Genomic DNA, 25,940 nt, shown 5'->3' on the forward strand with positions numbered 1-25,940 from the left:
ATGCATACCGAATCGAATCCGTCTTGCGCCATGACGTCCCCGCCAAGAGAAAGGGGTGCGACGATGCTTTGACCAGGTCTGGAGCCAAACTAGTTTGACAGGAGGAGGCGATTCAGTCGTGCGACAGGGAAAGAAAGCCGGGAACGACTAATCTGGCGAGGCCGATCGTGCGGGGGCGCTGCGAAGAAACGTCGAGAAAAGGGCTAGTCGAACTCAAGCACGTCCAAGCGCGATGGTGGAGCCGGGTTCAACCCATGACCGGCCACGAACCGGACTTCTCGCTATCGGCGAGAGTTCAGAGCCACTCGCTAGCACTCTCGCACTGCATTGACATGGCGGGCTCAAGAAACGTGTTCGAGCCATTCGGCCACCTGAATCTCTGGGGTGTGCTGATTGGGTGTGCAGGCCTCGTTCACTTCCTGCTCGTTCACGAAGTTGTCGACGTTCCGGTGCGTCAGGGGGATCTTGTACTGATTCTTCTTGCGCAATTCCTCCTTCTCAGCCAGCGCAGTCGGCGACAGCTTGGAGAGCGTGTCGCGCAACCGCCGAATGCCGCCGTTAGGAAATGATCGGGGTACCTCCGGCGGGCCAAAGGGGGTATCGACCTTCCATGGTTGTTCTGAAGTGATAGATAGATTGGTTTTGTTGGGTGAGGAGCGTGTTCCGGACATGGTGGGAGCGTAGAGAGAAAGAGAGTCTTGCGATCACTCAATCGGTCCAAGTGGTGTCTGCTGAAATTGCGACGCCGAGGAGCAGGGTGGAAAGGGGAAGAGCCCTGATTAAGTAGGCCGGTCGATCAAGGAATTGGGAATTGGGTCTCGGGCCCAGCCCTGAAAAGCATCTCCGCGGGACGCGCGGGGCTCACACAGGCTAATTGGATCTCGTCTGTAGGGTAGAAGACGTTAGCCTGCATTAGTTGCTGGGGACATCCGTTCACGGGCGCGGTAGCAGTGGCAGGCGTTCCAGGGCTCGAGAGACTTGGGAGTGCGAGTGCCACCATGTGGTCGAACGTGGAATCGCCAAAGCGTGTCAGGCGGCTTTACGTCATCTCGGCAGTATCATGCCAATCCAAACTGCGCGTCTTCCCAGCTGGCGGTGAACACTGCTATGTTTATACATGGAGTATGGAGAAGGCTGGAGGATCTTCACCTGCAGGGCCTTTTTGGTCGGCCGGTCAGACGAGACATGCGACGACCGCACCAGGGCTGTTCCCTTTGTGAGCTATAGCAGATCGCGTCTCCCCGGATACTCCTGCAGGATATACGTACCCAACGCCTTTGGCCTATGGTATACAGTATACAGCATACGCATCTATTGAGATCTACATTCCAGAACACGAACGGTAACAAGACAGCCTTCGACGGAATTTTCTCCGTCGTACTCACTGATACTGCGCGGAATGACAATGATTCCGATTGAACAGACCCCTGGAGCTGGGCAGTACCTGTGGTAGTGCCTGGAGGTAGGACCCCTGCCACCCCGGATCGGCATATTATGTTTGCCACTTTGGCGGCTTTGAGGCTACATCTTCCAATGACTGCTTGGCGCGGGATCAATATTCCACTCAGGGCTTGGCAGGTCATATATTGAGAGCTTCAATCGTCATCGTGTCAACCCATCGGCCAATGAGGACAGGGATCGGGATTTTTCGAAACGTGATCGTCCCCGGCTTCCATATCGGACAAACATACTGCCATGGGTAAAAATGAGCAGCTATAACCGTCTGGGATTTGCAGACAGGTCAGGCAGCTATTGCTGTACTCTGTGTGATACCTACGCGATGTGGATACTCTCCACGTTGTGCTGGCTCATTCGTACTGCACAGCTTTTGCCTGTGGGGCTTGGAGTGTACCAAGAGTGATTTTCTACAACTGGGACATGATTCAGGTCTATATAAAATTCAACCAAGTCGTCATTGAGCGTGCAGCCCTGCTGTTGCTATCATCATGATGTGTACCTAAAAGATGGATGATCATCACCCAGATTGCTCAACTCATCCTCGGGCAGTCGATATCGATCATCGCGCTTTCCCTCATCGCGCAACCTATTTTCACGACGAATCCAGAAAAAGCAAATAATGCAAGCGAGCCCACATATCCACACCATGCCCAAACTAACCCCGTAGCCAGTCGGGTAGAGAGGAGCCTCTGAGTCAAAGAAGATATTGCTCGCAACCAGCCCACCCGCATTACCAATACCAACCTGCATTGCAGAAGCAACCGATTGCTTATAGTGGCCGGCCATGTTGTTGCTGATCCATCCCAGAAGAATGGGCTGTGTCATATACCCGCCACAGGTGACGGCGTAAAGGGCAAAATATCGCGCGCCTCGCGGAATCGACTCCTGGCATAGCAGCATCACGAATCCGACCGTGGCAACCAGACAACCGGCGATGGTGAAAGCGAACCGATGGCGAAGCTTGTCGCTGGCGAGAGCAACGCAGAGTGAAACCACCGTTGCGACGACATAGATTGGGATGCTCATCACCTGTGCTCGCACTGCCGTCCAGCCGAGCTGCTTCAGAATGGTCGGGGTGAAGAACGACGTCGCGTATCCGCCATTGACGATGCCGAAATACATCATCGGACTACAGGATAGTCAGAATTCCTATTCATCACCGAGAAGACACTCTGTGCAACAAACCCGAGCCAGATCTTGATATCGCCGAGGATGCGCTTCCGCGCGGGCCCATCCAGTCGATCCATCCGAGCCTCACCGCGATCTCCTTTCAAACGAAGAAGAAGCAGGGCTCGCTCGTCTTCGCTCAGGAATTTTGCCGTCTCAGGCCAGTCGACAATCAGGAATTTGGAGGCGATGGCTGCGACGATCGTGGCAAGACCTTCGATGATGAAAATCCATCGCCAGCCATTGTATCCTCCGATTCCGGCCATATTCGCAATGGCATAGGCAAGGAGCTATATTGCAATCGCTTAGCGATTGTTAACTCAGACCAAGGGTAGAATGAGGATAGCATACCCCGCTGACCGCACCGGCCATGATACTGGCACTGAAGTAGACATTCAGACGCCACTGCAGCTCATATCGCTTGTAGTACATGGCAATCAGGTAGACACAGCCTGATACAGTTAGCAAAAACATGAAAATATCATCAGAATTCCATCTTACCAGGCATGAAGCCAGCTTCGAAAACACCCAGCAGAAAGCGGCAAGCCACTAATCCGCCGAAGCTTTGCGTGACTCCTTGACAGACAGTGACGATTCCTAGTCCAAGTTAGGATACTTCGGTCATTCGAATTGGTTAGAATGAATAGGACATACCCCATGCAGTCATTAACCCACTAATCCACCATGACGGAGCCACTTTCTTCAGGATGAGGTTACAAGGCACCTCAAACAAGATGTACGGGATGAAAAAGATAAACAGAGCGATATTATAGTCGTGCCCTTTCATATTCAGATCCTCTTCGAGACCCTGCAGTCGAGCATTTCCGATATTGATCCGATCAAGGAAGGCAAGCAGGAATAGGAGTGTCAAGACTGGAACGATGTGGATATCGAGCTTCCAAAGCAGTCGTTTCTCGGCGACAGGGTCGAGTACCGGTATTGGTTGCTCCGATTTCACCGTCCCAAGCACCTCATTCTCGATTATTTCATCGGAAAGCCGCATTTTCATCGATCGCATTCTCGGTGGGGAGGCGAGTAGAGTGGACGACTACTGCGAAACGAGCACGAGCTTGTCATCAATTGTGCAATTTTCCTCAACCCACAGCGACAAGAAAGTTGATCTCGAAATATGCAACTGAATCCGGCCGAGAGACATTAAATACAACCTCGGGCAGCAGTGAGCTGCGGAACCATGGGGCACGCAGAGTTACAGTAGATCAGCTTCCCCCGCACAAATCGCGGGCTCATATTCCGCTGTGAAGGCAGCGTCCAAGACGCCAAGGAAAATCTGGACTGGTCGAATGCAGAGTCAGATCTATGCTTTCCACAACGAGGGCGATATGTAGCCGTCTGCAGGCAGATAGGTGGCGACAGAAATCTTTAAAAATCTGAGTCAATTTCCAATCATTTGCGGGTGAGTGACCTTACGACTGCATAAAATGAAATTAAAGTATAGAGTTCAAAGCCAATCAGGTATCCTGAGATCCGGTTTGAGAGTAAGGGGTTTGGGATTTGGGCGGGAGGTTTCCGCTCAGAACGCCTCTTTTGTGTCTTGGAGGAGCAGCAAGTGTCATGCAAAGTATTTGATTTCCATTCTGGCTAAATCGCACATGCCTGCGGACTCCCCGACCTACCCCGCTTCCCCTTATGATCGACCGTGTCTCGGCGATGATAGGAATACTCTTTCGGGTGAGATCAGCATCGAGGACGGACCATTTTGATCAACTAGAGAGTGATACCAGTGCTGTTGCACTAAAGGCTAGATAAGATGATTTCCGAGCCGCCATCTAGGAGCCGACATTCTTCCGAAGAGTCGGCTCTAGAGGAAAGACCTGTTCATCCTCCGTGACATCCTTGTAAACTGTATCCCAGCGGTGCTGAAGCGGCTTGGGTGTATCCCAGGCATTTTCTGGGTCTCGCAACCAGAGCCGGAGCAGGTGTCGTCTGCAATGGTTAGCGGCGGCTTGAAAAAAGGTCTAGACAAGGAGACATACTCTTTTCCAGGCCCGTCTTTGAATCCGTTTCGAGCATGGAAAATGCTGAGGTTGTTGACATATTGTACATCACCCTTGTGGAAGCCCAAGGAGGCTCTGTGCTTCTCTGCTAAAAAATGCAATGCGTCGAGCGCTTCGGCCTGCGCCTCGGTGATAGGGGGAATATCAGTTGATCGAGGCTGGGCCTTAAAGCCTGTAAAGTAACGTCGGGCATACTGGATAAGTACACGCTCGGGGGTGTTTGCTGTAGCCGGCTGGTGGTACAAAAGAGGTCTGAGAGTGTATGGTTTGTTCGGGTTGTTGAACCTGAATCATTTAGCTCTGAACAGATCTGCGAGAAGATAGAAGATCTCACCCGTCAACCGGCCAATCCTGAGATAGTGTATGAATCAAGTCAGGCCTCTCCTTTGCGAGGATGTTATACACATTCCAACTGCTGGAGATATAACTCTCACCACCCTCTGCAGCAGGACTCAGACAGAGCAGAGAGATAATATCACCAGCATCAGTGTGGAAGACTTGCTTATCAGCAGTATTAGAGGGCGCACCGATCTTTTCTTTGTCGACGGTATTGCTGATGTCCTTGATATGAGAGATCACCGGGGAAGTTCCATTTTGCAAGCGTGTATCCTGCTGGCGTCCACGAATGCTGCCGATATGAGAAGAGACACCAGTATAGATGATGATATTATCTTCTCGCGAATATTCATCGACGCGCAGACCCCGGAGGACGAAGAAGCCCCGGCCGCTATGGATCTCCTTGGAAAGATCTCGTAGGATAGGATGAAGGTTTGGCAGAGGGAACGTGGACTGGTTGATATATCCGGAGGGCTTACCAAGGGCTAAAAAGATTAAAACAAAACTTGGCTCGTTTCTCAGTGGGAAAGTCTCACATTTGAAGCTCTTCAGTGCAGCATTAATCTCATCAAGCTGACTGGCGCTCAGTTGGTAGATCCAATCATTTCGCTGCTCAACATCCTTCCCCTCCCACACAAGCGAAGACTCAAGCTTAGTCGGGAAGCCCGCCGGAACACTAGCCTGCAGATTCCCGGCTTCGAGGCGAAGACGAGTCCGCTCTTGGTATTTCGCGAAATCGGGATGATATTCGATGTCGGGCTGGGTGGGGCGGGTAATTGTTTTAACAGCAGACATGTCGGACTATTTTGGATAGACTTGACGACTCGGTTTGCAGAGAGGGAAGGTCGGTAGTCGGAGGCTTTGGTATTTATTGACTGCGTTGCTTCGGTTAACCGCTTACCAAGAGCGCTAGATCGCGTGTGATCGCGCCATGTCCCACATCATGTAGACGGATAGTAAATCAGATCGCGGCCATTCGCTCTTATTCACGACATAAGCCCCACTCACGACGAGCTTGGTTGTGTTACAGAGATCTGCGTTGTCATCTCTCTAAAATATTACGCTGGGTTGGGATCTTGAAAGTGGGGAAAGTATCGCCACGTGTGGCATTTGTAATTGGGCGTGCTCTGAAGGTATCAAACGTACTATATAGTGAAGAGGGGAACGCTCGATGGCAGCACGCGCTGAGACGTGCGGGTCGATTCAGCAGAAAAACCACCACAAAACACACGCGTAGCAATCAGGAAATAGCGAGAATCCCAAATGTAGGGGTCAGGTCGGGGAGGTGTAAGAAGGTGTATTCTAGAACTAGCTATCCGGCCACCGTATACTGCCGGCTATGTCACATAACATGGATGGCACCCATGTAGTAGGGGAGGGGGTCTCCCCACTACAATAGAATACATTGTCGCTCGAAGTCAACAAGTCAACTCCATCATGCGAATATCAAAGCCAGAGCGCCAGAAAGAGCGATGGGTCCCAAAGACGGAACGCTGACAGGGTTGCCGATCCCAGTCTGCGTACTGGTCGCAGCTGTGCTCGCAGCTGTGCTTAAAGTCTCGTTACGGCTGGTTTCGGTCCTGGTCTCAGTAGCAGTAGCACTAGCACTTGAGCTACTAATCGTCTCCGTGACAGGACCCGTCGTAGCAGTGACAGTGTATACATCTGAACCATATGTCCATGTAAATGTGGCCTCCCTGCCAATGGGCGTAGAGATAATACCTTTGGTGTTGGATAGAGTCTCAGCGCCACTCTGCGGGAACTGACCAGGCTTATAGAATCTGTGAGTATCACCAGCGTCCTTGGCCCCATATCCCAAATCTCCTGCACAATCATGCTTGTCGAGGTATTCACCACATTGAGCCCATTGGTTTTGCTCAAAGAATTTTCCGAACCAGTTGTCGGCACCAATAATCGAAGGTTCAGTATTCGGACATGTATCATAGATCCTATGTGAAGCTTTAGCACTCTTCTGCATATCTGTTGTGGATGATTAGATGGCACATACTTTGACATCATGGCGCTTTCTGCACAGCAAATGCAGGCCCGAGAATAGTCTATGCTATCATTTACATCGTCTCCAATCTTGTCGATGTTGGTCTTGTTGTTCCCGCATTTCGTCAACTGGTCTGATACTTGGATCTGCTGCTTGAAGATTTTCGCGATATTGCAGGAGCATCCTCCGGGCGCATTATCCGGGGGTGGCCAGAAGGGAATGTCGTCGAGGTGCGGCTTCTCACAAAGTTGAATGAGATCATTGGCAGCCTTTTGATATTCACAAGAGTAGATCTTGAAACCCCAGGTTAATAAGGTCTAATGGCAGACATGTTGTGACAACATACCTGATTCCAGCAGCTAGATGCGAGGCAACTGATTTCATGTCCAGCTCTTTTGCATGCACAATTATAAATGCAGTCAGCGTCATCACTCGGGCATTTTTGAGATATACACCTCTCATCACCATCGCAAGCCGCGAGGCAAGTAAGACTATTCGGGCAGCTTTCATTGATGCATTCGACGTATCTCGTATTTTCACCGTCATAGCACTTGGCTAGGCCATTTGGATCCGCACAAACCGAGGCATCCTCAAAGTAGTCGATGGATCCAGCCACAGAGACCTGTGCTATGCCAACGAGTAAAGAAAACAGAATACGCTTCTTTAATCCCATGATGTTGCAGGCTCTTTCAAATATATCGAAGAAAGATAGAGGAATAAATCAGTCAATGAGCTGTATGGAGGGCGCCGGGCAGCGTATTTTTGTTTTCTCGCTTACTCAATTCCCAGTTACATTCTAGTGTAGCCGAGGGTCCAATCTCGCAAACTTGGGTGTTCCTCAAGCCCTACTATTGTTGATTCCAAGGCGGCGACTCTTCCTAGCGTCTTGGCGCATGGTCTTAAGTCTGTTGAGAATGACCGCACCTGCTCGGATGTTCAGATGGAACAAAAGCACAGACTTTGCATTCAATATTGTATCGCAAGTCATACCTCCTGGTGGACAAAGTGGATAGGGCTGAGATCAAATCGAGTAGTTCTGCTGATCTGTACCTACTTATTTAACGAGTGCTGAGAAGCGTGGCTTGGCAGCGGGTAGCCAAGAGGAATGAGTGCAACCTTACCAGGGGCCAAATAATACCCTTGTATGAGCTTTGGTACTAGCTAGAGGGGCGACATGATATGCCGAAAGTCGTTTTTAGTATGGAGGTATCTTCGAATGTAGAAACACGAATGAATTTGTCCGAAGAAGTCAAATGGCCATCAAAATGAGCTGGAGGGTTTGGGTTTTCTTTCATCCAACTCATGCTTGGTCGCCCTTCAACTAAAAACCCCACAAAAGGGTCCACTCCATCGATGAAGGACTCGGAAATGTCTTAGATATACGGTCTGCGAAGTTTATGCATTTTTACACTTTTGAAAAGAAATACGTGTACAAGTACACTTGACGTAGTAGATCTTCGTGAAAACTCTCTTTTTCAGGACAGATTAATATTGTGAGATCGCTGCAAAGTGCATCAATTCCATAAATGTATGCTTGTGGAATATGTCATGGGCAAGCATCTGAGAACAGATTCTAGATTGACTTTCGATTTTGATGCCGTATAGCATACACTGTAGAGACAGATCGCAATGTGACAGCCCTGGGTTCCTCAATATCAATGGATTTCAGCCTCATATTCTTCGCGCAGCCCTGCCAGACACAACAACCTTAATCTTGTATTCTATTGTTTCCGACACGCACAATTCTGGTTACTGCACACTCACCAAGCTCACCAGGCGCGCTCACTAGGTGCATCAAGTGGGGGCAGCATCATTCCATCGAGGCGTTAAATGGCGACAGATGACGAAATTGTTTTACGCCTGGCGCGTGCATATACCAGGTATAGGATGATCACGACATTCGTGCTAGATAATTGTCATCTTCAGGCTCGAACGCGCATGAACTTATGTAGCGGCCTTTAAAAGTCTCTTCGCCGGTGAGATGAGGGGAGAAAATTCCGCCCGCCATGTCGAAAGACCAACGATCGACCACAAGTGAGAATCTCGTCCCATCTTTTACTTAGAAGTACTGACCAATCAGACTCTTACCCGGCAGATAGCTTTGGCAGTGACGATGGCTCAACCAGCAGCCATAATACCAGCCTGCATGTCCGAGAGGCGCATATCCTCCAAGAGCGTAGGATCGGTATTCTAGGCGCGATATCGCTGATCGTGAATAAGATCGTGGGTGCAGGGTTCGTAAGCCTCCTTACCCGAGCTTTGGCAGGTACGAATACTGATCCGATATAGAATTTTCTCCACACCCACCTCCATCTTTAAGCTCGCCGGGAGCCCTGGGCTATCCCTGGTTCTCTGGGTCATCGCGGGGATTATCTCGACATGTGGTGCCATGGTACTGCTGGAGTTTGGTAGCAGGATTCCGAGGTCTGGGGGTATGAAGGTCTATCTGGAACGGTGTTATTCGCCAAAGCTCTTGATGACCTGCGTATACCTTTTCTACTGTGCTATTCTTCGTGAGTTTTCCATTCTGGCCGACCATGAAGTTTCATTCTCACCTCTATTGTAGAAACCTCGGCCAGCAATGCCATTACGGCTTCATCCTACATACTCAAAGCTGCGGCGGTGGATTCGATGACTTGGAAGTTGAGGGGATTGGCTATCGGGGCCGTATCATTTGCTGTGGGTATTCATACAGTGGCGCCGCGACTTGGAAGAGGACTGCAGGATTCCTTGAGTATTGTGAAGCTGTTAACTCTCTTTTTCATTGTTTGCACTGGATTTGCTGCGCTCGGAGGCCATCTCCGAGTGCCGAATCCGCACAATCTTTCGGCATCCACCTCGTTTCAAGGCACCTCGAACAGTGGATATAACATTGGCACAGCACTTCTCGATGCAATCTTTTCTTTTCAAGGCTATGATAACCTGAACGCGGTAAGTGCAGCAAGCGTTCCATATATCGTTCACTGGCTGACTGAATGTGCAGGTCCTGTCCGAGGTCAAAAATCCCCAGCGAACGCTGCGGATTGCTCTTCCCACTGCCATGGGCTTGGTGACAGTACTGTATGTCCTCGCGAACATTGCATATGTACGTATCTCATTTGCAGACCCGGCTGCAGTGACTAACGAAGAACGATCAGTTCGCCGGTGTCTCGCGCGAGGAATTTCTGAGCTCCGATCTAACCATCGCTGCCTCTCTTTTCGACAACGTCTTTGGTCATTCTGCAGCTGTCAAGGCCCTTCCAGCTCTCGTCGCGATCTCTGCCATCGGTCATCTGCTCAGTGTGGCATTCACGGTTTGTATGTTGTTGCGCACGCTCCCGCCTTGCTTGAACAATGACTGACTTCGACAGCGCGAGTTCTCCAAGAACTAGCCAAGGATGGCATCACTCCGTTCCCGGATATTGTGATGCAGAATCGACCATTCAAAACACCCATCTGCGTACTGGCAATTCATCTGATAATCACGTTCATCCTCATCTGCGCTCCGCCGGCAGGCGATGCCTTCGACTTCGTCGTCGGGCTGGGAACGTATCCGACCGTGTTCCTCTTGACATTCGTGACAATCGGGCTGATCAAGCTGCGCGTCTCGAAGGACGAAGGTTTCCAATCGAAGTTCCGAGTCCCCTGGGCGATTCTGGTCTTCTACCTGGCCAGTAACATCGTAAGTGGTGTCGATTGTCGATTCCCTCGCCCGACCGGGCCACGCGCTGACTCTGATGTAGTTCCTCCTAGTGATGCCGTTCGTGCCACCCGCCAATGGAAAAGGAAGCACCAGTTTGCCGTACTATCTTTCGCCAGTGGTCGCACTGGCGATCCTGGCCCTTGGAGTCGTGTACTACACACTCCGCTTCGTAGCGCTGCCGTGGGTGTTCGGGTACGAGCTCGAGTCGGTGGCAGTCGGGCTGAGCGATGGATCGCAGGTCTCGCGATACAAAATCAAGAGATCGGCGACGTGAGAATCAGACAGGTCTGGACACCTTGGATAACTCGCGAGGCGTTCCGTGGACGCGGCGATCACCCGAGAAATCGGCATTCAGGCCAGACCGCGTCATCATCGGAGGGAGGTGTGATTTGGCTGTCGGATTTCGTGATCGCCCGCTTCGTCGGCAACGATTTACCTGCGCCTGCATATGCGGCAGCGTACGCATTGTACGTGGGGTTATCTGATGACATAGATAAAATTCTGATTTTAGACTAGCATTTAATTTAGTTGAGTATTTGAGTGGGTGTTGTATTACCCAAGGAGAAAAGTGTAGGTGGACTGCGATCAACTGCCGACATCCCCGACATCCGGTATACACCTTAAGGTACACCAGAAACGTGGATCAGATACCCCGCACATTCCTGATAATCAGTCCCACCGGTCTCTTCGCGGCAAAGGTGTAACCACTGCTTGGAATTGCGTGCTTTGATCGCGGATGACGGGGATTGCATGGTGGACATAAATGGGTGCGATCCCCAATTGCACATCAGAGTCTTGCTGTCTTCCTCCGCGCTCAACACTCAACCCCATTGCCCAAATGGCTCCTGGTATCCAAGACTCTTCGATTCCTCTGCGCCCTGCACCAAGCAGCGGCTCCAGCTATCCGGCTCCATTGCAGCTCAGCGGCGCATTGGACAAGTTCTCGTTCGAAGAGACCACCCCGGCCATTGGTCGCGAGTTCCACAATGTCAACATTGTTGACGACCTGTTGAATGCCCCAAATGCGGACGAGCTGGTTCGCGACCTTGCTATCACCAGTTAGCCCTGCCAGCCCGTCCTCACACATTCGCGAGGTCCAAGCTAACCCTCGCTACCAGTCTCGCAACGAGGAGTCGTCTTCTTCCGGGCGCAGACCAACCTCACCGACGAACTCCAAAAGAAACTCGTCCACCGTCTGGGCCAGCTGTCTGGCAAGCCCGTCGACTCAGCCCTCCACATCCACCCCGTCCTCAACAACACGAGTGAATTCGGTGTCAACGACGCTCAAGTCAGCACCATCAGCTCGATCCAGCGCAAGAAGATGTTCCGCCACGAGAACCAGCCCAACAAGCGCCGCTATGACTCGGCGCAATGGCACTCAGATATCCAATTCGAGGGTGCCCCGGCCGATTATACCTCTCTCCGACTCACGCAGCTTCCCAGCTCGGGTGGTGACACGCTCTGGGCATCGGGCTACGACCTCTACGATCGGTTCTCGCCTGCTTATCAGAAATTCTTCGAGGGACTCACGGCGAAATATGTTGGCTCGGGTTTCCTCAAGGCGGCTGAGATGGATCCTGTCAATGTCAAAGTCTACACTGAGCCCCGGGGGAGCCCGTTGAACGTCGGGTCGGATTTGGCCTCTGTGCATCCTATCGTGCGCACCAACCCTGTTACTGGGTGGAAGAGTATCTATGCTGTTGGTCCCTTCCCCAAGCAAATCAACGAGCTCAGCCCAGATGAGTCCGATGAGCTTCTGAAGAAATTCTACAACACCATTCTCGAGAACCACGATCTCCAAGCGCGATTCAAGTGGAGGAACGAGCACGATATCGCTATCTGGGACAATCGGTCTGCATTCCACACTGCTACTTTCGACTACGAAGGCCTTGGTGATCGGTACGGTCACCGTGCAGTTGGTATTGGCGAGAGGCCTTACCTGGACCCCAACAGCACCTCCAAAGCCGAAGCGTTGGCCGCTGAAGGCATCTAACGATCTTGAAAGTATATATACTGTATATAGCAAAGGCTCATGCATGAACAATCAAAAGCTCTTGAAACCTTTCTGGTAGAAAGCGTGCTCGACACGCCTGCATTAAAAACTATCACTCGGCCATAATATATGAGAAGCAAATCCCGGAGGATTCCAAATGCACAAAAGACCCAGCTCTCATCAATACAATAGAACAAGTTCTCTCGGGTCTTTTTTTGCCGTCATCGAGTCGCAACATTCTCAACGGTCACAGACCCAGGCTTCTCTGTAGTCTCACGGGGCTGGATGCCCTTGTGCTGGGCGAGAACTTCCTCGCCTTGGACAACGTGGTTAGCGCCACCGAACAGCGCATCGATTTCCTCAAGAGTAACCTTCTTAGTCTCGGGAATCCAGAAGAAGACAAAGACCGCCAGCAGGAAGTTGATGCCGGCGAACATGTAGAAAGCGTAAAAGCCACAGTTGTCCAGGAAGATGGGGAAGAACTGCTGGAAGATGGTGTTGGCGACGTTCTGGGTCTGCGACGCCATGCCCACGGCCTGGGCGCGGACGTTCATGGAGAAGATTTCCGATGTCCAGATCCAGACGGTGGCTCCCCATGATGGTTTGTCTGGTGGTTGTTAGTCAGAGTCGTGCAGATGCATGCAGCGAATACTCACAGAAGAAGATGAATAAGAACAAGAGGAAAACGATTGAGATTCCAACAGGCTCGGACTTGGCTCCTCCCTCTAAGACCGGTGTTTGTGTTTCGACGCTAGCAACAATCACCATGCAAATACCCATGCCAATACCACCGACAATCAGGAGGAACTTCCGTCCAAAGCGATCGATGATCCACACCGCGTTCAGTGTAAACAGGATACCAAATGTGGCATTAAGCGCGTTGATGAGCGCAATCTGGCTGTCGCTGGTGAAAACCTTCTGGTAGATCTTGGTCGAGTACGAGTTGAGCGAGCCCTGGCCAGTGATTTGCTGACCGGCGTTGAGGATAAGTGCAAGAATCATGCGCTTGCGCAGGGACTTGTCCTTCCACAAGGCACTGTAGTTGCCGGAGATGGCTTCCTTCTCATACTCGATAGCTTCGCGGATGTGCAGGAGTTCGTCCTCCACTTCCTCTTCGGTGTCACGGACTCGGCGGAGGGCGGCGCGGGCTTTCTCGATGTTGTTTCCACGTTGGATGAACCTGGTACAAGTTAGCATTCATCAGACAGTATATGAGAGATATTTTCAACTCACCAACGAGGACTACCGGGGATAGTCGGAAGAAGAGCAAGGATGATAACAGGCACCATAAGCTGGAAGATGACTACCAGCTTCCAGTCCCATTCGCCCAGTTTCGGAACATTCTTGGTGCAGGCAAAGTTGATCCAGAAGCAGATGAATGATCCAACAGAGTAGAACATCTGCCAGAAGGTCATGATCTTTCCACGAATCTCGGCCGGTGCCAGTTCACCGATGTAAATCGGACCCGAGGCTACATAGATTCTATTCGTTAGCCATTTTATCTACGTAATGAAAATTCATGGAGGACATACTCAAAGCAACACCCTGGCCAATACCAATGATGCAGCGTCCAGCAAGGAAGCAAGCGAGGTTGTGGCGAGGCCCAAAGGTCTGCATGAAAGTAGCGATGATGACGAGAACGCAACCGGCTCCCATTCCTACTTTCCGGCCAAAGTAATCAGCGGTGGGACCACCCAGGAAGAAACCTCCGAAGATAGCACCGACTGTGTAGGCTGTGTTAATAGAACCGATTGTAGCCGAGTTAGGCTCGTTGAAATAGGCCATCCAGTTCTTCGAGCCCTGGACTGAGTTGAATACGGAGGCATCGTAACCGTATAGCACCATGCATGCTGCCGCCACAAGCGAGATGAACCTGTTTATTATCAGAAGTCAGCACGCAAAATCCACACATCTAGGCCTTGGATTTGCTCGTCGTACCAATTGTAGGCTCGCTTCGAGCTCATTAAGGCACCCATAATGCGACAAGAACGGATCAACCGTGAGAACAATGACAATGTCAATCCAAACCAGAGTCAGGCAATTCCTTGCGACAACGTGAGAAGTCTCTGGTTATGGTGCAGTACAGGGCCAGTACGGGATAGGACAACCCTCAAAAGATTTCAGAAATCAACAACCCACAGATTTCCAATTTCCAGGGAAGGCAAACAAGCGGAGGTGTTTCCGCAGATATATAGTGCCCCCGTCAGCCATGGCCATTTCTGGGGCAAAAGCAGCTCCCAACGCCGCTAGGCAGGTAGCGAACACAGCACCAATCATCGGCAGCTGGCGTAATTGACCCCCAGACCCGCTAAGCACCATGTGCAGTTTGATAGCAGCAGCCCTGTCGTCGCGCGGATCGCTGAGTGGTGGGGACTGCGGAGCCCATCTCGACACGGTCAAGCGGGCCTCGTGGGACCCCCTGCTGATTGGCCTCGCGGTCGTGGATGGCCTGCGAAAGACCTGGGGTAACGCTGATCTGGGGTTCGAGGATATTTTGTCCCGCCGACAGCCCTGGCGTCGCCATTTCCACGAATCAGCGCCACATCGGACGGCCGCTGGGAGAATGTCGACTCCACCAATCAACCCAGGCGAGGGAGGTAAACAGGCTAAAGGCGAACAAAGTACGCGATCCAAGGCTCAGTCTGAATGGGGAATACTTGTTTGGGCGAAGCGAAGAGAGGCCTGCTGCTGGAGTCTTGGTGCCTGCGCTCTCCACCGACGAACCACTACTATTTTTAAGTTAAGAGGTTTCTCAATCCGGCAGTAACATGTGCTAGAGGTTTATGTTTTCTTTCAAAGACGTTTCCTCGCCTTTTTACACTTTTTCGGGCGAAGAGTCTCGTGCCCTTTTCCAGCAAACAGCCCAGTTGAGCCAGTTGTGACACCCAAGGGGCTGACCGGGCCGCCCAAAGAGCGAAACCAGTGAGATGATCGGTCAGCGATGCTGCGAGGAGCTAGCTATGTCTTGAGAGCTACGTGATGTCGAGGGAGCTCGAACGAAGAGATGATTCGCAGTTGCCGGGACCATCGACCTTGTGCGGACCCGTGTGACGTTAGCGTATCAGTTCTGGCTTAGAGCTTGAGAGCATCATAGTGCTCATAGACAGTAGCGTAAACTGTACTCACGCTAATGAGGAAACGCAGGGTGGCAGCGGCTCTTAAGAATCCAAGAACGAAGGCTAAAGACTAGTAGATGAAGGGTAAGTATCAAGAGAGAAGGCTAGCAACGGCCTTCAGCAGACGACAGGAATAAGAGGATTGTCCGAGTATATACAGAGCAGGTTTTTTTTGAAATGCAGTGGTGTTACTGATACGTATTTGTATTAATTTCTTGGTCTTCGGTGAGCAAAAAGTGAGATACCATATATTCATTCAATCATTGCAGCACACTGCACTTATGAGGGCATTAACAGATCTGGCATCCGTGTTGAACATGAAAAAGCAGAGAAGCTCAACTTAGAAGCAAATACTTCTATTCTCGCATACTCTTCCCTTCCACCTCCGTTGGTCATATCACATCTTTTGAGACGGACATCCAGAGCTCGTCGAAGGTTAGATCGTTCACTCAACAGCCATTGGGTTGCAAGGCCGGCCCCTTTCCCCTTACAAAATGTGACGTAAAGAGTATACTGGAGTTGACCTTGAGCATGTTATGAGGCCGAAGACAAGCAAAGTACGGGAAAAGCTACATAGATCAAAGACGATTGAGGGTCATTTGATCGGCTACAGTGACCTTACACCTGCTCATTATCAAATCCTCCAGGGAGATGGTCGCATTATGCTCGTCATGTCATAACATCATTCCTATCGTACAGAGAGTCTTCATCTTTCGATAAAGATCAGATTCCACTTCGTCCTCCGTAAGAAGAGGATCAGTTTCCGACTTCCTCTTCACGCTTGCGGAGGACGAAGTGGCCACGGGCTTGGGTCATCACCCGTTCGAATTGGCGCCAGAGCACCCACATCTCACCCTCGTCCATCTCCTCGAGCACGCGAGAGGCATTCTTGGCCTTTTTCTCCGCACTCATCTCTCCCCGGCGGGCTATATCCTCCTCTTTCATGTGGCTTGGGCCACGAGGTAGGAGATCACCGGCTGGTTCAAGTCATAGCTCCAGTGCAGGAGGGTGTGGGCCTGCTTGGCGTTCATCTTGCATGAACTATAGAGGTATCAGGACACTGCTTCTTACAAAAATCCACACAGGGAAGCGGAAACTTACCGCCTAGGATAGATGCGCCTGTTGGCCTGGGGTAAGATCCTCCCCTCCCGATCGGTCTCGGGGACGTTGCCAAGAGGCTCCAGAGTGTCCAGGAGATAGGGCTCTCCGAACAGTCTGGCCGAGAACGAGGCAACGTGCGTCCGGACCTCAGGCCACGCACCACACAAAGGATGCTCCTCCCTCGGCATGTCCTCGTCAACGACCTTGATGCCGATTGTGGGCCGGGCACAGAGCGCGTTGCGGAAATCACGCACCCACATTATCGACATGAACTGGGCCCTTGTTGGGCCCTTGGTTTGGCCATCAAGCTTCTCGAAGGCCAAGCGGTACCGCTCAAGTGAGCGAGGGAAATCCGGATTGATGATGTTGTTGATTAGATATTCAACAACATCTCGGAAATATTCCCTCACTTCCTTGTAGGCGGCCCGGGAGAACATTGTCGGAAGACGGGCATCCTCACCAGCGTCGCTACCGTCCTCAACGACAAAGACACTTTCTTACTTGTCGAGATTTGTCCCGCGGTAGTCGACGTCCTCGACGTCTTCCGGGTTGGCATCAGCGCCCTCTTCCTGGGAAGCATCTGATCCATTGTTGACCCGGGCACGGCGTCGACGCAGCGCTTCTAGGGCTGCTGCGTGCTTGGACTTCTCGGATCCAACTTTTCGGGTCCAGGGCTGCGCCGGGGTCGAGTTGACAGTGCCACTACAAGCAGAGAGTGAGACGAGGGTACTACTACTAAGTATCACCCCATAACCAAATTCAGCTTACCTTGGCTACTGCGGCGGCTCTCTTCATGCCGTAGCCGCTTCGGCGGTGCAGTAGCTACTGCGCGATTCTCGTCCTCCGAGGCAGTTGTGACTACCTCGGGGGTGGACCGCGCAGAGCGCTTGCAGGTCACGGCGGGGAGTGGTCGGTCGCCGGAGAGGGGGAGGGGGATTCGGGGGTAGAGGAAAGAGAGCTGAGCGTTCCGGTGAGATGGTAGTCATCGTGGTAATGATGATGGGACCGGTGATCCTAATCGGGATGCAATGAACTGCACCAGGATGGGGTCGGGACGAGAAACGCTGAAGGAGAGGAGGTGAAAGAAGACGGATTCAGACATGCTTGGCAATCGAGATCCTCCGCGCTCTGGGGGATTGCTGCCAAAGCCGTGCTAAGCGAAAGGAGACCTGCAACTGGAAAGTTCTGTTAAAGGAAGTGTGTACAAATGGCGAGGTGTTGCTCACGTGACTTGTATAGATGCGAATCATGCGAGGAAGTTGCGAGGCGTCCGCTCTTACCCTTCCCTTGGGACCCCACCCCCAATACACTTATTGACATAGTCACATGTATTAGCATTTCGAGGGTTTCCTAAATTGCAGTTCAAACGAAATCCTATAGCCTAATAGTCTTTAGACATTACGTTTGGCATCATAATTGGAAATGCTCTCGGCCCATTCGCAGCAGGGCCTAGTGAGTGTCGCATACTGCCGCGATCGTCCTGGCACCTGCACCGATCTAGATGGTCCACTGAGTGGCGTAGAGTCGACAATTGGTCAAATCGCAAGCATTTTCACCTGGAGGCCATCTGGGGGGTGCTCTGATTTAATAAAATTTGGTTTATCGGCTGCGATAGTCCACCTTCCGGTACATTCTACTTTGGTGTATTAGCAGATTTACCACTCCGGTATACCCAGCAAAGTATACTAGTGTAGGAGTTCGCATGCGTGAAAGCAGTCATCCCAAGTCATAATTTGTAAGACAGGCAGTTGAAAAAAGAAAAAGGCGGAGACAAGAGGTGGGTAGATTGAAGACATTGAGAAGATGATTGTGATTGTACAAATACATGCATGCATAAGCTGCCAGAGCCAAAATTTCTGGAAGAAGACATCAAGGAAGCAATAAAGAGAAAACGGGGCAGCCATTTCGGAATTGAATGACTCGATGACATATTCCGAGGCTCTTACTCGATATTCGCGCCAATCCCAAATCTTTTGAAATGTTGGCGGGCGAGTCATTCGGTCCTTTGCCCATTTTCTGGGGTGGTATTAATTTACAGAGTGGGTTGGGCCTCCTTCTTCTCGGGCTCGGCGCCGGGGGTGAGCATCTATTGATCAAAATATCGTCAGTAACTGAAGTCAGATCTAATTTCCCGCAGAAAAGAAATTGCGGCCCCACCCACACTACGAAACGAGACAATCAAATCAAGTTGTTCTGAGATAATAGATCTTCAAAACGACAAGATGGCCATGTTCGAATCGCAAGATTGATGGAAGCCACATCAAAGCTTGGCCAAGTCAAGCAAGGGTCGGCCGGGCTGGGGAAACTGGCGGGGCTGTAGGGATCGGTAGGGGAAACGTACCTCGTTGGCACCCTTAATCATGCCCTGCTCGCGCTCCATCTGGATGTACTGCTCCTCCTCGGCGTAGGCCAGAGCCCAGGGGACACCGATCAGGAAGGCGCTGGTGCTGATAATCCAAAGAGCCTTGCCGCTGAAGGACAGACTGGCCTTGGTGAAGGATGTGAGCGAAGAGACGGAGTTGTTGACGGTGCGGCGCGCGGATGGCGGGATCATGTCTTTCAGGGCGGAGAGACGCTCGTAGAAGGACTCCTCATCGAGCTCGGCATCCTCCTCGGTCTCGGAGATTTCCGAATCTGTATTTTGAGAAGACTTTGTCAGAGTTGCTTTCTCTAGATCGAAGATGATGCTCATCGTTCCCGCGTGCTGAAGGCCCGCGTGCTGAAGGTTGTCGCGGGTGACCACGATTGTCGGCAACGTCGGGCGTTGGGGGGCGCGGAGATATGATGATGATGCGTGGTGGGAGTTTGTATCTCAAGTGCGATGGGAATTGTCGATCGATGCACCGAGAAGAGGGTGTGTTCGCGATAAAGGAGCAAGAGGCGTCAAACACTTACCGGTGTCACTGTAGTCCTCATCCTCGTCATCGGAGACCAGCAGAGCATCGTTCTTGCTTGGCTGGGGCTTCTCAGTGCTGAAGTGCTCGTCCTCGACCTCGTGAAGCTTGACCATTTTGGCGGATGTGAATGGGGTTGATAGAATGGGGTGAATGGGGGATAAGAGGTGAATGATGGGAGAACGGAGCGCGAGTTCGGGTCCGACTTTTTTGCCGGGCAAAAGCGGCGTGGAGCTTGGACCCGCCGAAGCCGCCCCTGCCAACATAGCATCAATAGAACTTCATAAGTACGTAGATTTAATTACCCAGGGTAAGGAAAACCGATCGGAGTGAGGAACGAAAATTGATATTTTACAGAGTCATATTGGCCAGAGTCTATTGTACACATTGCCTCCCAATGCAGATGCTGCCCATTAATTCCATCTACAACACGCATGTGAGCACATCCTCATGGAGAGTGCCCGGCATTTCATTTCTACTCGCAAGCGAAATAATTTATTTACCTCCGGCCAAGCTTCCACCGAGAGATGCGCTCCTGGATTTCCTCCCAGGGGAAAGACCGAGGTTTATATCCTTCCAGCTCGCCCTCTTGCAGGACAACTGTTGGCTTGCCAGTACCCTGGCCGTTGTTCTGGACGTGGCCACCGAAAACGTGACGGGCCACACGGCGGAGATCTTCAACAGTCAAGGCTTCAATCTGCTCGCACATCTCGCGGACGCCGACGTTGCGGCCGTGCACCTGGACCTGACGTCCAAGGTCTTCGAGTTCCACCATGCGAGACTCAAGGTTCATGAGCAGCGAAGAACGCAGTTGGTTCTTTGCGCGGTTGACCTCCTGTGTCTGCAGAGCAGAGTATCCATTGTCCAAGGTAAGAGACTGCAGCTCGCGGCACATCACCTCGAGCATCTCCGTAGTCCGAGTCGGGCTGCAGGAGGCAGAGATACCGAAGATACCGCTGTCGGTATAGCTATGGTTGAAAGCAATGCAGCTTTCAACCCAGCCGTGCTGGTTTAGCACGTTGGTATAAAGCCGGGAGTACATGCCCTTTCCGGGGCCGCCAGCCGAGAAGGAGCCACCGCCACCCAGCAGGGTCTGGAGAGTAGCAAGAGCGTAGATATCCGGAGAAGAGATAGGGAGCGCCTCAAAAGCGAGGTGAATGTGGCTCAGCCGGGGGAGCATCGGGTTGGCGGGTGGCGGAATCCGGGGAGGGCAATGAAACCTCCGGTATAGTGAGCGGGTCGGCGGAGATCCAATGTCGAAGGCTCGATAAGAGATGGGTCAAGAGGCTCGACGACGGCATTTTTCTGTGAGGAAGTGGAGAGTTTCTTGAGGAAAGGAAGCTTCGAAAGGAACGAGGAGTTCGTGTTTTGCGACGCGGCAGGGCTGGTCACAGTCGACGTGGCCGTGAATTGAGGAACGGTCGGGATCTGACCCTCCTTCGCCGCAGCGTGGGAGTCGGAAAGGGTAGAATCAATACCGGATCCGGACAGGACAGGACCCTTGGTAATGTCTCTCGCCTGCATGTCGCCAAAGTATTGTTCGGTGAGTTTGACGGCCTCCGCATGAGGGACTCCAGCGAACGCCACCACCATTCGATCCGGATTATAGAAGACCTCTCGGTACTTTTCGACAGTAGCCTTGTTGATTTCGCCCAGTCTCTCGGCGGGGCAAAGCAGAGGGTTGCCCAGTGTGTTATCTTGGTAAGCAGTCATATGGACCAGCTCCGGCAGGATGAGTTCCGGCTTTGCCCAGATCTCACCAATCTCATACTCCGCGGTCGCAAGTTGCTGAAGTACCTCTTCATCGGTAATGAGAGGATCCCGAATTGTCTCTGCCAGCAAACCCAGGGTGGTCGGGACCGCCGAGTTGAAGCTGGCAGACTGGTACATCAATGACTCTCGCGAGGAGGCGCACTGGATGTTGCCTCCCAAAGCCTCAAGGACCTCCAACATCTCATCTCCGGAACGTTGCTTCGTCGATTTGAATGCTAGGCGATCCATGATATGACTGACTCCGCGCAGGCTGGAATCTTCGTAGCGAGAGCCGGCATCGACGTAGACTCCGACGCCTGAGAAGGGACCCGGTAATGACTCGGTGGCGACGCGAATTCCGTTCGGGAGTGTGGTAATCTGATCAAGGTCGGATGGATCCTGTTGAAATCCAACGAGAACTTTTGTTAGAGGTCAGAGGGATGAACGGGGATGTTCATAGGTCTCTTACCTTGGCGGAATCATTAAGGGTAGCAAAGCTCCTCGACACCGAGCGAGGAGCTCGGGCGATGGGCCTCGCGGACTCGAGGGCCCGCAATGCAGAGCGGCGCATGATTGATTTGATCCGACACGCGTGAAGGTTCCAACGGAATCAAAAACTATGCGTTTTGCACGCTTTGGTTTCAGATCTTGCGGAGGTCGGAAGTTCAGCGCGGCGAAGAATCGATTCCGGAGAACTGCGCCGAATTCGATTAGATAATCCGTGGCATGATTTGAACGATGATAATCGACTCCAATGCCTATAACAAGCTGAGATTAATTGTAATAAGCCCTTGTTAGCATTTTAAATTACGCAGAAAACTCAAAGGCACTATTCTAAAGATTTTTCATTAATGGTTGCTGATCAAGTACCATAGTCTAGAACTAGGATGATGACATTAAGTTCAAACACCGTAGCCGCCGCATAATTTCCTTGTCCACATTGCAATCTTGAATCCAAATCAATCAACACGATCATGGGTTTTCAGATACCCAGTTGCGATACCATTCAAGACAAGAAGCATTAGCAACGCTGGCCCCGATCTTGATGTTTAGTCCACACAGGATCTGCTTGACCGCATTCTCAACCTTCTTACCATTGGAGGTGACTGGGATTTCTGGACAGACGTCGATGACACCAGGAACGTGACGTGGACTCAATTCCTTGCGGATCACTGATTGAATCCGCGACGAAAGCTCCTTCACGTCAGTAGTACTGCCAGGAGCGAGTCTCACGAAGAGAACCACGGTCTCATCCGTGTCAATGCCCTCTCGCCTCCGTCCAACACATAGGGAATCTTCAACCTCGTCGGCGAAGTGCTTCAGTAAGATATTATAGATCTCTGCACTTCCGAATCGAACTCCAGATGGCTTCAGCACGCCGTCACTGCGGCCCAACATGACCACTCCACCAGTCTGTGGATTCAGGCACACAAAGTCTCCGTGGTGCCAGACCGAAGGCCCAAATACGTCGAAATAGCTCTTTCGGTATTTCTCCAGGCCAGCCGGGCCCGGAGGCCAAAACATAACAGGCTGTGCTGGGAAGGGAGTTGTGCAAACCAGGTCTCCTGGCTCGCCCGAGGCGCTAATATCCTTGCCGGCATGGTCAAACACCGAAACGGCCATGCCAAGGGAACGACATTGAATTTCGCCTGTGTAGACAGGCAAGATTGGACAGCAAGAGCAGAACAGGGACAAAATGTCTGTGCCGCCCGTGATAGAGCCCAGCATGATATCGGGGTGAATGGACGAGTAAATGTACTCGAAAGTCGAAGGGGCCAGTGGGGAGCCAGTGCTGAAGATGGCCTTCATAGTCTTGAGACTCACGGGACGATGCTGATGTTTGCTTGGATTGAGGGCGGCCTGCTCGAGGATAGAGAGGTACTTCGCCGAGGTACCAAAGTGGGTGATTTGCAGCTCATCGATGAGACGAGGCATAGCCATCTCTCCGTTTCCACCTTCGACATCGAATGGGCGGAATGGCGAGCCATCGTACAACACAATCGTAGCACCACTGGCCAGACCAGAAACGAGCCAGTGCCACATCATCCACGTTGTCGTAGTAAAGTAAAAGAGCCGATCACCTGGCCGAATCTCGCAGTGCAGAAGATGCTCCTTCTTGTGCTGCAGAAGTGTGCCCAAGGAGCCGTGTACGATGGGCTTTGGTGCACCAGTAGTGCCCGAAGAGTAGAGAATATAAACTGGATGCTCGGGCTTCAAGCTGGTAAACTGGAGCGGTGCCGCTTGATTTTGAACAGCAGACAGAAACTGCTCCAAGGTGACTGCCTGTCCATTTTGAGGACGGACCTCTCGGATATCAAAGTCGAGAGACTTAGCTGTTTCAATAAGGATCAATCGCTCTAAATCAGGCAGTTCGGACACGATCTCGCGCACCTTGGCGTGCGAGCGGTGAATCTTGCCGTTGTAGAGCGAGGCATTGTCTGCGAATAGGATCTTGGGTTGGATCTGCTTCAGTCGCTCTAGAACAGCATGCACCCCGGTATCTGGAGACACTCCGGTCCAGAAAGCACCGATGGATGTCGCAGCCAGCATAGCCACGACTGTAGTAGCATTGTTACCCACAAACCCCGCCACGCGGTCACCAGTCTGCAGGCCTGCCTCTTTCAAGGCATTTGCACACTGGCGAACACGCTCTCGCAGCTCTTTCCAGGAGATGAACTCGCGATCAGCCTCTGTGGCCCCGATGATTGCAATTGAATTCTCATCGGGATTGGCAGCTGGATAGAGGAGATTCTCGGCGAAATTCAGCGTGCTCCCTTCAAAGAATGCAGGCCGGGGGAACATGGCTTGCTTGGATTCCATGACCTATGGTTGCCATTAGGAACTGGTGCCTTTGCCATACCTAATGTAGTTGCAATCCGGAACTTACATTCTTGTATGGCTCATGAGCCCTGATATGTGTATAGTGCCAGATCTCTTCCCAGAATTTGGCCGGCTCGGAAACACTCCATTTCCAGAGACCCTCATAATCAGACAACGACAGCTCATACTTTTTGTTCACCTTGGTCATAAAGTCATAAATTTGGGTTGCTTCGGGGATTGAAGGACGCCACAGCTCCTTCACCTCTGGGGTCATCGTCTCGTCGATGTGCGGCATGATTGCTTCAATTGGCGGGTCCCAATAAGGCCAAATGAATCCCAATGAATAATCGGAGAGAGACGAGTGAAATCGGACGTAAGACAGAAGGCAAGAAATGACCAGCGATAGTTTTCTGCGGTCACCCTGGGTATTTCGGATCCAGGGGGAGATCAGATGGGCCGCCGGGAGTGTCACGAGGTCAAAGTCTTCCCAAGTTGTATATCGCTGGGGGCAAATCTGGGTTTTTTGGGCCGGGATTGACCGTGCAGGAGTGGAACTCAATGCAAGCAGATGCGAGCAGGTCAGAGGCAAGTCGCACAATTGGATGCCCCAAGCGGCCAACAAGGGATCGCGGGGCGGAATAGATCGGGTATGCTTGCCGCCTCCGCGGCTGCGGGTAGTTTGAAGACGGAGCCGCCAGAACGATCAAGTACCAGCAGGTGCCTATAACTAACAGCAGAGAGCCCGTCTGGTGAAAGGGAGAGGTTCCCAGAATCTAAATCTTCAACGCTTCTACAACACTTTTCCCCCACGTCTTATTACCGAAGGGCTCTTCTACTTGCTGCGACCCTCCGATGCGGAATGCGGAAGTTGGGTGACATCTCTGCCTCAGGCCACGTGCTTCCAGGTAACTACAGCTACTACTAACTAGTATTGTACAGGACCCTCAGGGGTAGTCGGCACACTGGACCTCTCTGATCTCGACCTCGACCGTTTTCATCTGTTGTAAGGTACCCCCCACGTAGCATGACCATCTGGTTATCTCGACATCATCGCAGCGCCCTTTCGGCCACCATCCTGTTTGACCTCGTTTTTGGGTTCCAGGGCCACCCCCAGTATTGGACGACACTCTCATAGGCAGTGCCCGCTAGTTATAGGTACCCTACAGCATTTCCACTGACTAGTATCTAAGGGACATGACATGTCGATCGATCGACTCTAGGCAGCATGGGCCCCAGTCATGTCGACTCCTATGCGGTTTGCCCTTCCCCACCGGAAATCCTATGTTGCAAAAAGCAGCAGTTATCCCGTGCAGCAGCGGTGGGGATGCATGATGCATCTGTAATTCTGCCCTGGCAGACCAGAACCCGCTGGTGGGCCCCGGCGAAGAAAAAGTCTCGACTGTATTTCTATTGTAAATTACGGGGCTCGCTCCTCGGACGCCTGGTATTGCCGGTATCGTCCATGTTCCGAATGCAATACCAGGTGGTGGACCTGGTGCATGATGGCTATACGCAGTACAGGCGTTATTTACCTGCTCCATCGAATCTCCCCCTTCCTCCTCCCCTCCTTCCCCCAAATCGAACGACATCCCGACTTCAAGATCTGTTTC

General features: G+C 51.8%; 13 protein-coding genes across 13 annotated transcripts; 2 read left to right on the forward strand and 11 right to left on the reverse strand.

Annotated features, from left to right (window-relative positions):
• Positions 1-341: 341 nt before the first annotated feature.
• Positions 342-671, reverse strand: N7532_011574 (uncharacterized protein; the record flags this gene model as incomplete). Its single annotated transcript, XM_056624065.1, has 1 exon — positions 342-671. The coding sequence occupies one exon, from the start codon at positions 669-671 to the stop codon at positions 342-344; it is 330 nt and encodes a 109-aa protein (XP_056469053.1).
• Positions 672-1,944: 1,273 nt separating this feature from the next.
• On the reverse strand, positions 1,945-3,628 carry N7532_011575 (uncharacterized protein; the record flags this gene model as incomplete). The annotated part of the gene is made up of 5 exons (XM_056624066.1): positions 1,945-2,587; positions 2,644-2,915; positions 2,986-3,077; positions 3,127-3,222; positions 3,280-3,628. The coding sequence occupies 5 exons, from the start codon at positions 3,626-3,628 to the stop codon at positions 1,945-1,947; spliced, it is 1,452 nt and encodes a 483-aa protein (XP_056469054.1).
• Positions 3,629-4,412: 784 nt separating this feature from the next.
• Positions 4,413-5,771, reverse strand: N7532_011576 (TauD/TfdA family dioxygenase; the record flags this gene model as incomplete). The annotated part of the gene is made up of 4 exons (XM_056624067.1): positions 4,413-4,569; positions 4,620-4,925; positions 4,975-5,461; positions 5,513-5,771. The coding sequence occupies 4 exons, from the start codon at positions 5,769-5,771 to the stop codon at positions 4,413-4,415; spliced, it is 1,209 nt and encodes a 402-aa protein (XP_056469055.1).
• Positions 5,772-6,474: 703 nt separating this feature from the next.
• On the reverse strand, positions 6,475-7,645 carry N7532_011577 (uncharacterized protein; the record flags this gene model as incomplete). The annotated part of the gene is made up of 3 exons (XM_056624068.1): positions 6,475-6,925; positions 6,985-7,265; positions 7,319-7,645. Coding segments are annotated over 3 exons (1,059 nt in total), but the record flags the coding sequence as incomplete, so codon positions are not given.
• Positions 7,646-8,802: 1,157 nt separating this feature from the next.
• Positions 8,803-10,928, forward strand: N7532_011578 (uncharacterized protein; the record flags this gene model as incomplete). The annotated part of the gene is made up of 9 exons (XM_056624069.1): positions 8,803-8,852; positions 8,938-9,006; positions 9,072-9,206; positions 9,262-9,485; positions 9,539-9,903; positions 9,956-10,057; positions 10,110-10,269; positions 10,323-10,633; positions 10,695-10,928. 9 exons carry the CDS (start codon positions 8,803-8,805, stop codon positions 10,926-10,928), a joined length of 1,650 nt encoding a protein of 549 aa, XP_056469057.1.
• Positions 10,929-11,492: 564 nt separating this feature from the next.
• On the forward strand, positions 11,493-12,647 carry N7532_011579 (TauD/TfdA dioxygenase family protein; the record flags this gene model as incomplete). Its single annotated transcript, XM_056624070.1, has 2 exons — positions 11,493-11,712; positions 11,773-12,647. 2 exons carry the CDS (start codon positions 11,493-11,495, stop codon positions 12,645-12,647), a joined length of 1,095 nt encoding a protein of 364 aa, XP_056469058.1.
• A 221-nt stretch (positions 12,648-12,868) lies between these two features.
• On the reverse strand, positions 12,869-14,623 carry N7532_011580 (putative MFS sugar transporter; the record flags this gene model as incomplete). Its single annotated transcript, XM_056624071.1, has 5 exons — positions 12,869-13,254; positions 13,304-13,827; positions 13,881-14,118; positions 14,180-14,520; positions 14,586-14,623. The coding sequence occupies 5 exons, from the start codon at positions 14,621-14,623 to the stop codon at positions 12,869-12,871; spliced, it is 1,527 nt and encodes a 508-aa protein (XP_056469059.1).
• A 332-nt stretch (positions 14,624-14,955) lies between these two features.
• Positions 14,956-15,171, reverse strand: N7532_011581 (uncharacterized protein; the record flags this gene model as incomplete). Its single annotated transcript, XM_056624072.1, has 1 exon — positions 14,956-15,171. One exon carries the CDS (start codon positions 15,169-15,171, stop codon positions 14,956-14,958), a length of 216 nt encoding a protein of 71 aa, XP_056469060.1.
• A 1,348-nt stretch (positions 15,172-16,519) lies between these two features.
• N7532_011582 (uncharacterized protein) lies at positions 16,520-17,301 on the reverse strand (the record flags this gene model as incomplete). The annotated part of the gene is made up of 2 exons (XM_056624073.1): positions 16,520-16,712; positions 16,865-17,301. The coding sequence occupies 2 exons, from the start codon at positions 17,299-17,301 to the stop codon at positions 16,520-16,522; spliced, it is 630 nt and encodes a 209-aa protein (XP_056469061.1).
• Positions 17,302-17,361: 60 nt separating this feature from the next.
• Positions 17,362-17,966, reverse strand: N7532_011583 (uncharacterized protein; the record flags this gene model as incomplete). The annotated part of the gene is made up of 3 exons (XM_056624074.1): positions 17,362-17,566; positions 17,611-17,822; positions 17,871-17,966. The coding sequence occupies 3 exons, from the start codon at positions 17,964-17,966 to the stop codon at positions 17,362-17,364; spliced, it is 513 nt and encodes a 170-aa protein (XP_056469062.1).
• Positions 17,967-18,896: 930 nt separating this feature from the next.
• N7532_011584 (mitochondrial import receptor subunit TOM22) lies at positions 18,897-19,874 on the reverse strand (the record flags this gene model as incomplete). The annotated part of the gene is made up of 3 exons (XM_056624075.1): positions 18,897-18,950; positions 19,206-19,498; positions 19,760-19,874. The coding sequence occupies 3 exons, from the start codon at positions 19,872-19,874 to the stop codon at positions 18,897-18,899; spliced, it is 462 nt and encodes a 153-aa protein (XP_056469063.1).
• Positions 19,875-20,257: 383 nt separating this feature from the next.
• N7532_011585 (mitochondrial-processing protease subunit alpha) lies at positions 20,258-22,081 on the reverse strand (the record flags this gene model as incomplete). Its single annotated transcript, XM_056624076.1, has 3 exons — positions 20,258-20,899; positions 20,971-21,909; positions 21,980-22,081. 3 exons carry the CDS (start codon positions 22,079-22,081, stop codon positions 20,258-20,260), a joined length of 1,683 nt encoding a protein of 560 aa, XP_056469064.1.
• A 401-nt stretch (positions 22,082-22,482) lies between these two features.
• N7532_011586 (acetoacetate--CoA ligase family protein) lies at positions 22,483-24,625 on the reverse strand (the record flags this gene model as incomplete). The annotated part of the gene is made up of 2 exons (XM_056624077.1): positions 22,483-24,333; positions 24,398-24,625. 2 exons carry the CDS (start codon positions 24,623-24,625, stop codon positions 22,483-22,485), a joined length of 2,079 nt encoding a protein of 692 aa, XP_056469065.1.
• Positions 24,626-25,940: the final 1,315 nt, after the last annotated feature.

The sequence above is a fragment of the Penicillium argentinense genome (assembly GCF_028826775.1).
Source record: "Penicillium argentinense strain IBT 30761 chromosome Unknown utg000011l_segment0_segment0, whole genome shotgun sequence".
Classification (NCBI taxonomy): Eukaryota; Fungi; Ascomycota; class Eurotiomycetes; order Eurotiales; family Aspergillaceae; genus Penicillium; species Penicillium argentinense.